This window comes from Verticillium alfalfae, genomic scaffold (genome assembly GCF_000150825.1).
Source record: "Verticillium alfalfae VaMs.102 supercont1.1 genomic scaffold, whole genome shotgun sequence".
NCBI classification, from domain to species: domain Eukaryota; kingdom Fungi; phylum Ascomycota; class Sordariomycetes; order Glomerellales; family Plectosphaerellaceae; genus Verticillium; species Verticillium alfalfae.
The window spans coordinates 247,295-259,177 of NW_003315038.1; the positions used below are offsets into that span (position 1 = coordinate 247,295).

The 11,883-nt window shown below is 59.4% G+C and overlaps 5 protein-coding genes across 5 annotated transcripts in view; 4 read left to right on the top strand and 1 right to left on the bottom strand.

The window, feature by feature from the left end:
• The window catches only part of VDBG_00090 (cytokinesis protein sepA), a gene marked incomplete at both ends in the record, with an annotated part of 3,143 nt that extends 1,271 nt beyond the window's left edge, over positions 1–1,872 (top strand). The window contains 4 exons of the mRNA XM_003008363.1: positions 100–955; positions 1,018–1,284; positions 1,367–1,596; positions 1,803–1,872. Coding sequence (XP_003008409.1) covers positions 100–955; positions 1,018–1,284; positions 1,367–1,596; positions 1,803–1,872 — 1,423 coding nt within the window. The remainder of the gene's footprint in view (positions 1–99; positions 956–1,017; positions 1,285–1,366; positions 1,597–1,802) is intronic.
• Positions 1,873–2,390: 518 nt separating this feature from the next.
• On the top strand, positions 2,391–4,609 carry VDBG_00091 (conserved hypothetical protein; the record flags this gene model as incomplete). Its single annotated transcript, XM_003008364.1, has 5 exons — positions 2,391–2,781; positions 2,859–2,958; positions 3,019–3,586; positions 3,655–4,049; positions 4,102–4,609. 5 exons carry the CDS (start codon positions 2,391–2,393, stop codon positions 4,607–4,609), a joined length of 1,962 nt encoding a protein of 653 aa, XP_003008410.1.
• A 1,267-nt stretch (positions 4,610–5,876) lies between these two features.
• On the top strand, positions 5,877–7,963 carry VDBG_00092 (hexose transporter HXT8; the record flags this gene model as incomplete). The annotated part of the gene is made up of 7 exons (XM_003008365.1): positions 5,877–5,979; positions 6,072–6,367; positions 6,442–6,903; positions 7,011–7,280; positions 7,420–7,491; positions 7,545–7,694; positions 7,760–7,963. 7 exons carry the CDS (start codon positions 5,877–5,879, stop codon positions 7,961–7,963), a joined length of 1,557 nt encoding a protein of 518 aa, XP_003008411.1.
• A 305-nt stretch (positions 7,964–8,268) lies between these two features.
• Positions 8,269–9,621, bottom strand: VDBG_00093 (phosphoserine aminotransferase; the record flags this gene model as incomplete). The annotated part of the gene is made up of 2 exons (XM_003008366.1): positions 8,269–8,641; positions 8,693–9,621. 2 exons carry the CDS (start codon positions 9,619–9,621, stop codon positions 8,269–8,271), a joined length of 1,302 nt encoding a protein of 433 aa, XP_003008412.1.
• A 663-nt stretch (positions 9,622–10,284) lies between these two features.
• VDBG_00094 (short chain dehydrogenase/reductase family protein) lies at positions 10,285–11,481 on the top strand (the record flags this gene model as incomplete). The annotated part of the gene is made up of 2 exons (XM_003008367.1): positions 10,285–10,351; positions 10,418–11,481. The coding sequence occupies 2 exons, from the start codon at positions 10,285–10,287 to the stop codon at positions 11,479–11,481; spliced, it is 1,131 nt and encodes a 376-aa protein (XP_003008413.1).
• Between the last annotated feature and the right edge of the window lie 402 nt (positions 11,482–11,883).

The following is an 11,883-nucleotide window of genomic DNA, read 5'->3' on the forward strand; positions in this document are numbered from 1 at the left end:
ACCCGACAAGGAGAACAGGGAGCAGGACCCCGAAGAGCTCACACGGCAGGACCAGATCTACCTGTTTACTGCGTTTGAGTTGCACCACTACTGGAAGAGCCGAATGCGCGCGCTGGCCTTGACGAAGAGCTACGAGACGGACTACGACGAGATCACGGACAAGATTCGCAAGGTCATGGCCGTCTCCGAATCGCTGCGAGACTCGGTGTCTCTTATGAACGTTCTCGGTCTCATTCTCGATATTGGCAACTACATGAACGATGCCAACAAGCAATCTCGCGGTTTCAAGCTCAGCTCCCTGGCGCGTCTGGGTATGGTCAAGGACGACAAGAACGAGTCGACGCTCGCTGATCTGGTCGAGCGCATCGTGCGTAACCAGTACCCCGAGTGGGAGAACTTTGCCACCGACATTGGTGATATTGTGGCGGTGCAGAAGATCAACATTGAGCAGCTGCAGTCCGACGCCAAACGATACATGGACAATGTCCGCAACGTCCAGATGTCGCTCGACTCGGGCAACCTCAGCGACTCGAAGAAGTTCCATCCCCAGGATCGCGTGGGCCAGGTGGTCCAGAGGCACATGAAGGATGCGCGCAGAAAGGCCGAAGAGATGGAGCTCTACCTGGAGGAGATGTCCAAGTCGTACAACGACATTATGACCTTTTACGGCGAGGACCCCACGGACGACAACGCGCGGCGAGACTTCTTCTCGAAGCTGGCGTCGTTCCTCACGGACTGGAAGAGGTCGCGCGAGAAGAACATGCAGTACGAGGAGACACGAAGGCGTAACGAAGCCTCGATGAAACGCAAGCATGCGCAGCTCAAGGTGACGGGTGGCGCGGTCGAGGGCGCGCCTCCGTCCCCGTCAAGCACGGGCGCGATGGACTCGCTGCTCGAGAAGCTGCGCGCAGCGCACCCCAGACGCGCGACCAGAGAGATCGACGGCGCAAGGCGCGTCTCAAGGACCGGCACCAGGTCCGCGTGGCCTCGGGCCAGAAGATCCCCGACCTCAACGAGATACCCGAAGTGGAGGCGGCGCTCCAGACAAAGGAGGCCGTCATCGACGAAGAAGGAAGCGTTGTCAGCCCAGGGCTGTCTTCGCCCCGGGAGGGCGGAGAGGACGATGTGGCGGCGCGCGCGGCGCTGCTCTTGCAGGGCATGCGCGGTGGCGATGGAGCGGACGACGACGACCCTGAGAAGAGGGAGAGCATCCGCCGATCGAGGCGGCAGACGGCAGAGGAAGAGAGGAAGATGAGGAGGAGGAGACGGGAAAAGGCCAGCACGGTGAGCTCGAGCGACGGCGGCGACGCGACGACGCAGGCCGAGACGAGCAAGGAGGATATACCCCCGACACCAACCATTGAAGAGACCCCGGCCGAGACGTGAGCAACGGCGGCGGCAGCAGCAGCAGCAGTACCAGCAGCACAACGACGACGAATGCGACGGACACGCGCTCATCTACGCAACCATCATACCTTATCTAATGTTTATTCGCGCCCGTGTGCGGGTGAACCGAGCATTCGAAGCCAGGCCGCAAGTGTACGGGGGGGAACGGGGATCGCGAAAGAGGGATACGGCGGAAAGACGGGTGGGGGAGTAAGCTTCCATCTTCAATTGTCACCTATTCAAATCTACGTATATTCAAGCGATGAAGCCGGTCCGCGTCCTTTCGTGGGATTCATGAGCCGAGGCGGCGAACAGAGCATTTCACCTGTCTTCACAGCCAAACCCCCTTTTTGGTGCACGTCTGGCTCAACTTGGCAATGCTGCTGACCTGACTAACTCACACTGGCACAGAATAGGATCGAGGCGCTGCTCCCCCCACCAATGTCGGTTCTGGACACCATTCAACAACCACCCTCCAGCCTCTAGCCTACAGCCTACATACATACAACCTGCAGTCTGCAGATCACCAGATCCCATTTAGCCGAAACAGTTCGCTCCTTCGGGCGGACGAAAGGGGGATCCCCTCCCCCCCACGTAACCGCCCAGAGAGCCGACGAGCCAACCCCTCTTGGCAGTGGGAGATCACAGGCTCGAGGCGGGGGAGATGCCACCGATGACACGCTATACCAGGATGACCCCGCCACAAAACATGCCGACAGCAAACATCCGGGGCCTTGATTGCTGGACTAATTGAGAGCGAGGTGACATGTTCAATGGGGGCGAGTGTGGTCCTCCAAGAGCCCCCCTTCGAAGCTATGAAGCAGAGCTAGCTGGTCTCGGAGCATTTGTTATCTGAAGCTGGCTGCCATGCTTGCTTCCTCTCCCGGTTACCCTGATATTCCAACATCGTTCTCGTCGTAACGTTTCCCAATTCCGGTCCAAGGGAAGAAGCAACTCTCCCTCTCTCTCACCAGTCAGTCACAGCCTTAGTCGCCACGCACGACATGACGACAGAACTCCAGGAGCCCAAGACGGGCCTCGTCCTGGGTTACAACGGCGCGCACCCCTTTTCCCGCGTCGACCTCACCGACCGCGCCTCGGTCCAGGAGCTGCTGCGCACCCTGCTCGACCCCCTCGAGCCCTTCTTCTCGCCGCACAAGGCCCGCGTCCGCGTTCCCGGCGGCACGGCCGTGCGCTTCGACCAGACGGCCGCCGAGGTCGAGGGCATCTGCCGCCCGCTGTGGGGGCTCGCGTGTCTGCTGGCCGGCGGCGGCGAGTACCGCGGCACCTCGTGGTGGGTGGAGGGCCTCAAGTCTGGGACGGACCCGGAGAACCCCGAGTATTGGGGCCACCCGAGGGACAATGACCAGCGCATGGTGGAGATGTGCCCGCTCGGTAGGACTTTGGATGTTCCTACCTTTGTGATGCTTCTACGCTTGCAAGGCGGGCCTGCTGACGTGCTTCCTGCGCAGGCTTCGCTTTGGCTGTCGCGCCGGTGTTTTGGCAAGACTTGACAGAAAAGGAGCGCGGCAATGTGGAGAATTGGCTGGGCAACTCGATCAATGAGAAGAAGTGAGCAACGTCTCGCCAGCTCGAAGCGCAAACCAGAAGCTAATGGACGCCTTTCGACAGCATGCCCAACACCAATTGGCTCTGGTTCCGCGTCTTCGCGAACCTCGGCCTCAAGAAGAATGGCGGCAAGTTCTCGCAGGAGAGGCTCGACGCCGACATTGAGCACCTCGACACCTTTTACCGCGGCGGCGGGTGGTCGAACGACGGGCCCGAGGGGATTCACATGATGGACTACTACTCGTCTAGCTTCGCCATTCAGTTCCTCCAGCTGCTGTACGCCAAGCTGGCGGGCGACGACGAGCCGGCGAGGGCCGAGGAGTTCAAGAAGCGGGCGCAGACGATCGCGCTCGACCTTGTGCACTACTACGACCGCGAGGGACGGTCCATCCCGTTCGGCCGCAGCGTCGGCTACCGCTTCGCCATGGTCTCCTTCTGGGGCGCGCTGGCCTACGCCGGTGTCGAGCTGCCGGCCCCTCTGACCTGGGGCATGGTCAAGGGTATCGTGATGCGCCACCTGCGCTGGTGGCAGACGCAGCACGGCATCTGGAGCCCCAGCGGCACGCTGACCATTGGGTACTCGTATCCCAACATGTACATGGCCGAGAACTACAACAGCCCGGGGAGCCCTGTACGTGTTTTCCGACTGCCAGCCCCCTTTGTGAGAAGCAAGAGCGCAGCAAGCTGACAACGATGCAGTACTGGGCCTGCCTGGCATTCATCTGTCTCGCCGTGCCCGAGGACCACCCGTTCTGGACCTCCGAGGAAGAGCACGCGTGGGGTGTGATCCCTACAGTCAAACCCCTCGAGCAGCCGGGTCACATCATGAGCTACCTTGGCGGCCACTGCATGCTCCTCTCGTCGGGCCAGGCGTGCAGCTACCCGATGAAGGGCACACACGCCAAGTACGGCTGCCTCGCCTACAGCAGCGCCTATGGCTACTCGGTGCCGCCGGGCCTCTTCTCGCTCGAGCAGTATGCGCTCGCGTCGCAGCTCGGCTTCTCCGACGACGGCGGCGAGTACTGGAAGACGCGGCGGCGGTCGGACTACGCAGGCATCCAGACGCGCGACGGCAAGCCCGTGCTTGTGTCCTCGTGGAAGCCCTTTGTCGACGTCACGGTCAAGACGATTCTCGTGCCGCCCGAGGGCGGCGACGCCCAACTGGCACCTACGCATCCACCACATCACGGCCGGCCGCGAGGTCATGACGGCGGACGGCGCCTTTGCCATCCGCAACGAGACGGCGCCGCACGGCAGGGTGCTGCCGCTCTACGACGAGGCAACGGGCGAGGGCACGCGGCCGCGCATCATTGGCAACTACGACCTCGCGAGTCCCGAGGGCTGGGCGTCCGGCGGCGACGGCGCGTTCGCCGTGTCGACGCTGGCGGGCGCCGTGGGCATCAGGGCGCTGGAGCCCGGGGCGCGGCGCACGGCGAACCTCGTCAACGCCGACCCCAACTCGAACCTCATCGAGAGCAGGTCCGTCATCCCGACGCTGCAGGGGACGCTGAAGGCGGGCGAGGAGGCGTGGTTTGTGGCGGCCGTGTTTGCGCGGCCTGCGGGCGAGGGCGTCGCGCGAGGGACGTATCTCGAGGGCTGGGATGCGCCGCCTGCCGTGCCGGCATGGGTTGAGACGGAGGGCAAGGATGTTTAGGTGTACGTTCGCGAGGAGAGGCAGAACGAGACTATGAAGGCGCGCAGCCGCCTGACCAAGATGAAATGTCTGGGCTCTTTTCTACGCCTTTGAACGAACCCTTTCCGTTTAGACCCTAATTGTTATACAGCAGGTACAGTAGAACCAAGTGCCTGACACATCGAACGTCACTCATCCGCCCTCTGGCATACCGAGATTGATATGGTGAATCCCATTACGGCCAATTCGAGCTTGCTACTAATATGATCTAGCACCATGTTTAGCACAAGTCAAGCTCACAAGATCGACACAGCAAGAACCCCTCATGCGGGCGACCCAACGCCCGAATGACGGCGCTTGGTGCCGGTAGCCGAGCACACCCTCTCCGACATTGCTTCGGGCCATGGACGGCGCTACTGCAATGCTACCTGCTCTGCCCATCCCCTCCCCGCAAAGCCTACCTACTTCTACTTGATTACTTACCGGCTAAAGATGAGAGCAGCGTCTCGAGCGGGGAGCTTCCTGTCTCTGGACTTGGGGCCTGTCAACAAGCATTTGGAGGCTGGGACGTAGCGGCTTGGCAGTCGGTACTTGAGCCGTCAGAATGGTCTCACTGCACACCGAAGGACACGACTACGAGGAGAGACCGTCAAAGACATAGCGCGGTGCCTTCTGTGAAGCGGTTTGACTCATGGCACATGGTTGAGTACAACGATGACAGAGATAGGCTCATCCCGCAACAGCCAATTCGTGGACTAATTTTCAAGCTTCCCCCCAACATGGTGTCGTCCACCTTTCGTTGACCATGCCGTATCTGACATCTGGGGTTTCACTACCGTGCGAACTAAACAGGCTGCCATGCGGCACACGCAGAACGGCCGCCGAGGGGATGAACCGGTAGGTTTTTGCCAGAATTAGCCGGCCATGGAACCCAAGCGCACTGTTCAGATCGTCACCAGCACGCCAATCGCAGCCCCGGCGGCCGTGTCACGAAGCTGGGGCCAGGCTCCAGAGCGCCTATCCAGAAGCACCTGGGTGAAAGGATGATCGTCTGGGAGGGGTGGGAGCCATGTGTTGTGCCGCTCTGGCGGTGACTTGCTTCTGATGCTCCTCGTGAGAGTACATATTGCTGCTGCTACCCTCCATCTCCTCTTTTCTGGGATTGCCATTGCTGTCTGCTTCCCTGTCCAATAATTGCTAGAAGGCCATCTTCTGGAGGACTCGTCTTGGAAACACCAAGATCAAGTGGCAAAGACGCATCTCCTGACGCTCCCTACCATCGACCACCATGGGCATCTCCAAGTTCCTCCGCGCCATTGTGCGCAATGAGGCGATGCGCACTGATCCTCATGAGATCTACGGCTGGAGGGTCTTTGCTCTGGCATGTGCTTGTTAGTGGCAGCCCCTTTTCCTTGCTCATCGCTTTCCTTCCACAACCACACGCCTCCTGAGCCACGCAGTCTGTATCACTAACACCCTTCAGCCTGCTTCGGCGGCATGCTCTTCGGCTGGGATATTGGCGCCATAGGCGGCGTCCTCGCCATGGAAGAGACGCAGAAGCGCTTCGGCTACTTTGACAGCTCCAAGGCCCACAAGACGAACCAGGACCAGAACATCGTGTCGACGCTGCAGGCCGGGTGTTTCGCCGCCTGCTTCGTGACGCCCTGGTTCGCCGACCGCTACGGCCGGCGCCTGTGCCTCATCGTCGTCGGCATCATCACGACCGCCGGCGTCATCTTCCAGGCCGCCTCGCCCGCCCAGGGGCACCCTGGCCCTCATGTTCGTGGGACCGCTTCGTGGCCGGCGTCGGCGTCGGCGCCGCCTCCATGCTGACGCCTCTCTACGTCTCCGAGTGCGCGCCGCGCGCCATCCGCGGCGGCCTCACGGCCTTCTACCAGCTCTTCATCGTCACGGGCACCATGATGGCCTTCTGGGTCAACTACGGCAGCCTCATGCACGTCAAGGGCACCGCCGTCTACGCCGTGCCCCTCGCCATGCAGGCCCTGCCCGCCGTCATCCTCAGCGCCGGCATGCTCTTCTGCCCCGAGAGCCCGCGCTGGTGCGCCAAGCAGGACCACTGGGAGCGGGCCACGGCCATCCTGTCCAAGCTCAGGGCCCTGCCGGCGGACCACGAGTACGTCCAGGCCGAGATCAACGACATGTCGAGCCAGCTCGAGACGGAGCGCCGCCTCGTCGGCGATGCAACGACGAGGGCCCTCCTTCGTGAGATGTGGCTCGTTCCCAGCAACCGCAAGAGAGCGCTGCTGTCTGTTTTTCTCATGATTTCGCAACAAATGAGCGGGCCGAACGCAGTCGTAAGTGCCTTTTCCTCTGCAAGATTCTTGTTCTCTGGTGCTCCATGTCTATGCATCGTGCTTAGGGTTGGGGTTTGTGTTGGGGTCCGGGCTAACGCAAACACCAGAACTACTACGCTCCGCAAATCTTCAAGAACCTCGGCATGAGTGGGACTGAGTCGTCCCTGTTTGCCACAGGCATCTATGGCGTCGTCAAGGTCGTTGGCTGCGCGTGTTTCCTCATCTTCGTTGCCGACTCCCTGGGCCGGCGGAGGAGCCTGATCTGGACGGGCATCGGGCAGGGCATCGCGATGTTTATAGTGGGCATTTACGGCCGAGTGGAGCCCCCTGTTGAGGGCGAGCCGGTGAGTTGTCTCTTTTCTTTAATACTGTGCTCGGTATATGTGGCATGTTGTGATGGGGGGGGGGTTCGAAGATCGACCAGCGTCAAGTGACCTGCTGTCGTAACTTGAACGGGGCCGATTCTCTCAAAGGCAACTTGGACACTATGCATTCACAGCCCGCTGACAAGAACAGATCTCGCCCTTTGGCTACGTCGCCATCACCTGCATCTTCATCTGGGTCGTCTTCTTCCAGTTCGGCTGGGGCGTGAGTACTCCGACTATTCTCAGACTCTCGTTCGTCGCTGACAAGAGGCATAGCCGTGCTGTTGGATCCTGGTCTCCGAGATCCCGACCGCCCGCCTCCGTGCTCTGAACGTTGCCCTCGCGGCGGCAACGCAGTGGCTCTTTAACTTTATCATCGCGCGTACCGTGCTGACGATGCAGCTCACAATGGGCTACAAGGGCTATGTAAGCGGCTTCCTTGGATTCGTTTCCTAGCCATGTCAAAAACGAAGACTAACGTTAATCTCCAGGGTATGTTCTTCATGTTCGGATCCTTCAGCTTCGTCATGGCTGTCATCGTCTACTTCCTCATTCCCGAGACCAAAGGTCTGAGCCTGGAGCAGATGGATGAGCTCTTCGGTGTCAACGACATGGTCAAGACCATGGACGACGAGCCTGAGGTGGCAGCTGGGACGACCATTCAAGATGCAGCTGAGCGGCCGCGTGAGAAGTGATCAAACTCGGGTTTGATGCCTGCGACGAGCACGAGAATTGCGAAAGAGTTTGATACTGCATCTTCTCTGATTCACCCCAAGAAGTCGCTTTTTCGTCCTGCAAAATTGACATGATATGCGCGCTGCTTTGGTATCCTATCCATCCTGCTGTGAACACCTGATGTTGAACAAGTGTTCCCATGATCGCACATAACACATACTGAATGCCCATCACTCGCCCACGTAATCTTGCTCGCTCTTATCCCTACATTGATCATGTGCCAAACTGAAAACGTCCATTTTTGCCCCTTGCCCTCTTTTTAAACTCACTTTGCCTCGGCAAACTTCTTGACAAACGCGGCCAGCTTCTCCGCACCTTCCAGGGGAATCGAGTTGTAGTTGCTTGCGCGAATGCCTCCGACGCTGCGGTGCCCCTTGAGTCCGGTGAGGCCCTCAGCCGTGGACTCCTTAAGGAAGGCCTTCTCCGCGGCATCAATGTCGCCGCCGCGTGCCACGCGGAAGCAGATGTTCATGCGCGAACGGACCGAGGCGTCGGGCACAATCTTGTAGACGTCAGGATACGCCTCAAGCGCACCGTAGATGAGTGCCGCCTTCTTCTCAGCGATCGCCTGTTGGCCATCGACCTTGTCAGGGAACGTAGCGAGGAGCTTCTTCAGGACTTGGCCGGCGATGTAAACGCTGAGTATGTCAGCCTTGGGTCAAAACAGGGGGAAGATTCAAGGATCATACTCGAAGATGCTGAGCGTGTTGTAGAGACTGTTGTTTTTGGCAATAATCTCATATGAGAGAACAATAGGACCGATCGGCAGGCCGAGCTTGCGCAGCAGAGCGGCGTCGGGCTGAGGGGTTGTGGGCGGCAGCAGAGACTTCTTGATGGCGCAAACGGTGACACCAGTGCAACCAAGGTTCTTCTGAGCACCGAAGAAGATAGCAGAGAAATTCCTCACGGGAATCCGTCTCGACAGGATGTTGGAGCTCATGTCGGCAATCACAATGGGGCCCTCGCCGTCAGCCGTAGGGGCCAGCGAGGCAGGGAATTGGGGGAACTCGACACCGTCGACCGTTTCATTGTCACAGTAGTAGACCATGGCGGCATCCTTGGAGAGCTTCCAGTCCTTCTCGTCAGGGATCTTGCCAAACTTGCCATCGTTGATCTTGCGGGCGTCGGCCACAACGTTGACATTGTCAGGCCCCAAAAGTCGGACGGCCTCACCATGGGCCTTCTGGCTCCAACCACCTGTGATAATGTAGTCGAGCTTCAGCTTCTCCTCGACTCGCTTGCGAAGCTCGGCCACGAGCTTCTCGTGGACCGCGGCGTCCTTGTCGTCGGCAACACCCCACTCCTTCAGCAGCGCTTGCTTCTGGCGGGTGACCCAGACACCAACGAGGTTGTAGATGGTGGCAGAGAACTCGCCAGAGCCGCCGCCCTGCATGAAGAGAATCTCATACTCGTCGGTGGGGATATCGAGGTACGTGGCCAGGTCGGCCTTGGCCTCGTTGATGATGTTGGTCGCGAGCTCGCTGCGGTGAGAGTGCTCGGCAATGCCGAGGCCGGTGCCCTTGTAATCGATGAGGGCCTGGGCTGCGGTCTCGAGAACGTCGGTGGGAAGGAGGGCCGGGCCGGCACCGAAGTAAGTGATTTCCTCGCGAGTCGGCATGGCTGTGGGCTGCCTGGTGGATTCTGGGGTGATGGTGTTGGAGATGTTGGGGAGTTTCACACGAGGTGTTTTCGAGGGTAGAAATCAATCAGCTTTTTAGGATGCTGCTGCCTCACAAGCCAGGTCAGAAGAGAAGATAGGCAAGTTATGATGTTTTGGGTTGTCCAATGACTCACGAAAGAAAAGGGTAGGAGGATGACTCTTGGTGAGGATGAGGTGACAAAAAAGACGGGATCCGTCGCTGTCATGAACCCCGCCAAAAAGACGAAACTCGGAGCGCGGCATAATCGGAGCAAAAATGACACACCTAGGGAAGGACCCACCGAGGGGTCGAGGGCCCCCCCTTCCAGCGCGCTTGCTGGGCGGGGCTTCCCCAGATCCAGGTGTGGAAGGGGCGTGGGGTGGCTCCTGCTTCACGCGCGACGGTGGAGCATCGCGCGTCGAAAAGGTGTCAGGGGTGGGGGAGGCAGGCGCGGCGGGAGGTGAGGGGTCGACTCAATTGCTCTTTCCAAGCTTCTTCAGCCACTTCTCTAACGAGATACAAGATACTTCTTACCTTTGCGCTTGACACACCTCACATTCATCTTCTGCGAGCTGTGAGTCGACCGCCGCCGAAGCCATTGTCGGTCACACGACGACGACCCTCGCCTCCCCCTCGTGCCCATGTCGGAGCGCAAAGGATCCGACTCGGCGTCGCGGCCATCCCAATCCCTTCCTGTACCCTCCTTTCGTGAGTGACCTGTCTCTGCATCGTCAAGGCGCCATCAGCTTCTGACACACGTTCACACGCTCGCAGCCACCCACAACTCCCCACGCACATGGGTCCTCACAACCGCCCTCTCCCCGCTTGTCATCCGCCTCATACGCTTGCTGCTCGCTCACGGTGACTACGTTGTTGCTTGTCTACCGCCCTACGAGATTGAGCACGACGACCGAAGCGCAGACTTTCGTGAACTCATCGCCGAGTGCAAGTCGGATCGCCGCGACCGCGAGGGCTGGAAGGACCGCATACGCGGAATTCGCTGCGATGGCCGCGTGGCCGGCCAGTGTTCTGCCGCCCTAGCAGAGGCTGTTCATGTATTTGGTCGCATCGATATTCTTCTCTGTTGCAAGTCGGAGGCCGTTGTCGGCACTGTCGAGGAGATTTCCGCCCAACCCGTAACACGAAACCTCGTCCGCGATCAATTCGAGACCATCTTCTTCTCCCAGGTCAATTTCATCAAGGCCGCACTGCCCCTGTTCCGCGATCAGCACACAGGCCATATTCTCATCCTGACATCGATCGGCGGCCATATCGGAACCCCAGGCATGCCCATATACACATCAGCAATATGGGCACTCGAGGGCTACTGTGACTCCCTGGCTTACGAGATTGCGCCCTTCAACATTAAGGTCACCATCGTGCAGCCGAACAAGGAAATCCAGTCCCTGACAAATCGCATCATCTTCGTGCCACAGCTGCACAACGACGACCCCGAGGCGCCTGCGCCGCGCATTCGTGACATGCTCGCCAACGTTCTCAACGCAGATCCCGAAACGGCCATCGAGCCCTCCGAAACAGAGGTCCAGTCACGCTACCCTCGTCTGCCTGCCGCCGCCACCGATCGACTCGTCATGGAGACAGTGCACGCCCTGACAGCTATTGGCGGGCACGAGAACCCGCCTGCTCGACATATCGTCGGCTTTGAGGGCGCCATTGCCGTCAAGGAGAAGCTGCGAACGGTCACGGAGGAGCTGGAGGAGTTCGTAGACACGAGCATATCGGTGGATATCTTCGAGAGTGCATTAAAGGCTGAGGCCAGGGAAGGGAAGGTACCAGCCTCATCGCCGACGGCGCCTGGGTCAACAAGTTCTGCATAGACATGTGTATGGTGTTGGATCGGGTGCTGCGAATTTGGATATCTAAAAGCCGAACATCGGCGCATAGGCTTTGTACTCTAACAGCGTAGGCTCATTACGGTGGTCCTGCTGATGCTGCGTGCCGAGACCGCCTGGTGGATGCTCTCTCTCTCTCTCTCTCTCTCTCTCTCAATCTTCCTGGACTCAATGGGTGGGAAGCCGCCCTGTCGTTTCATGTACTGCCTGTACTCACTCTTCTTCTCTTTGCGTACACCTTCCAACGTTGTTCCCCGCAATTCTTTTTTATTCTTTTGTCGTGCAAAATCCGGCGGAAGCCCATCATGGCCGCATCGCATCGTCCCCTTCGACTTCGAGATCATCTTCTTCTTGTTCGCCCTTCTTCGCGCTCGTCCCGGTCTTCAT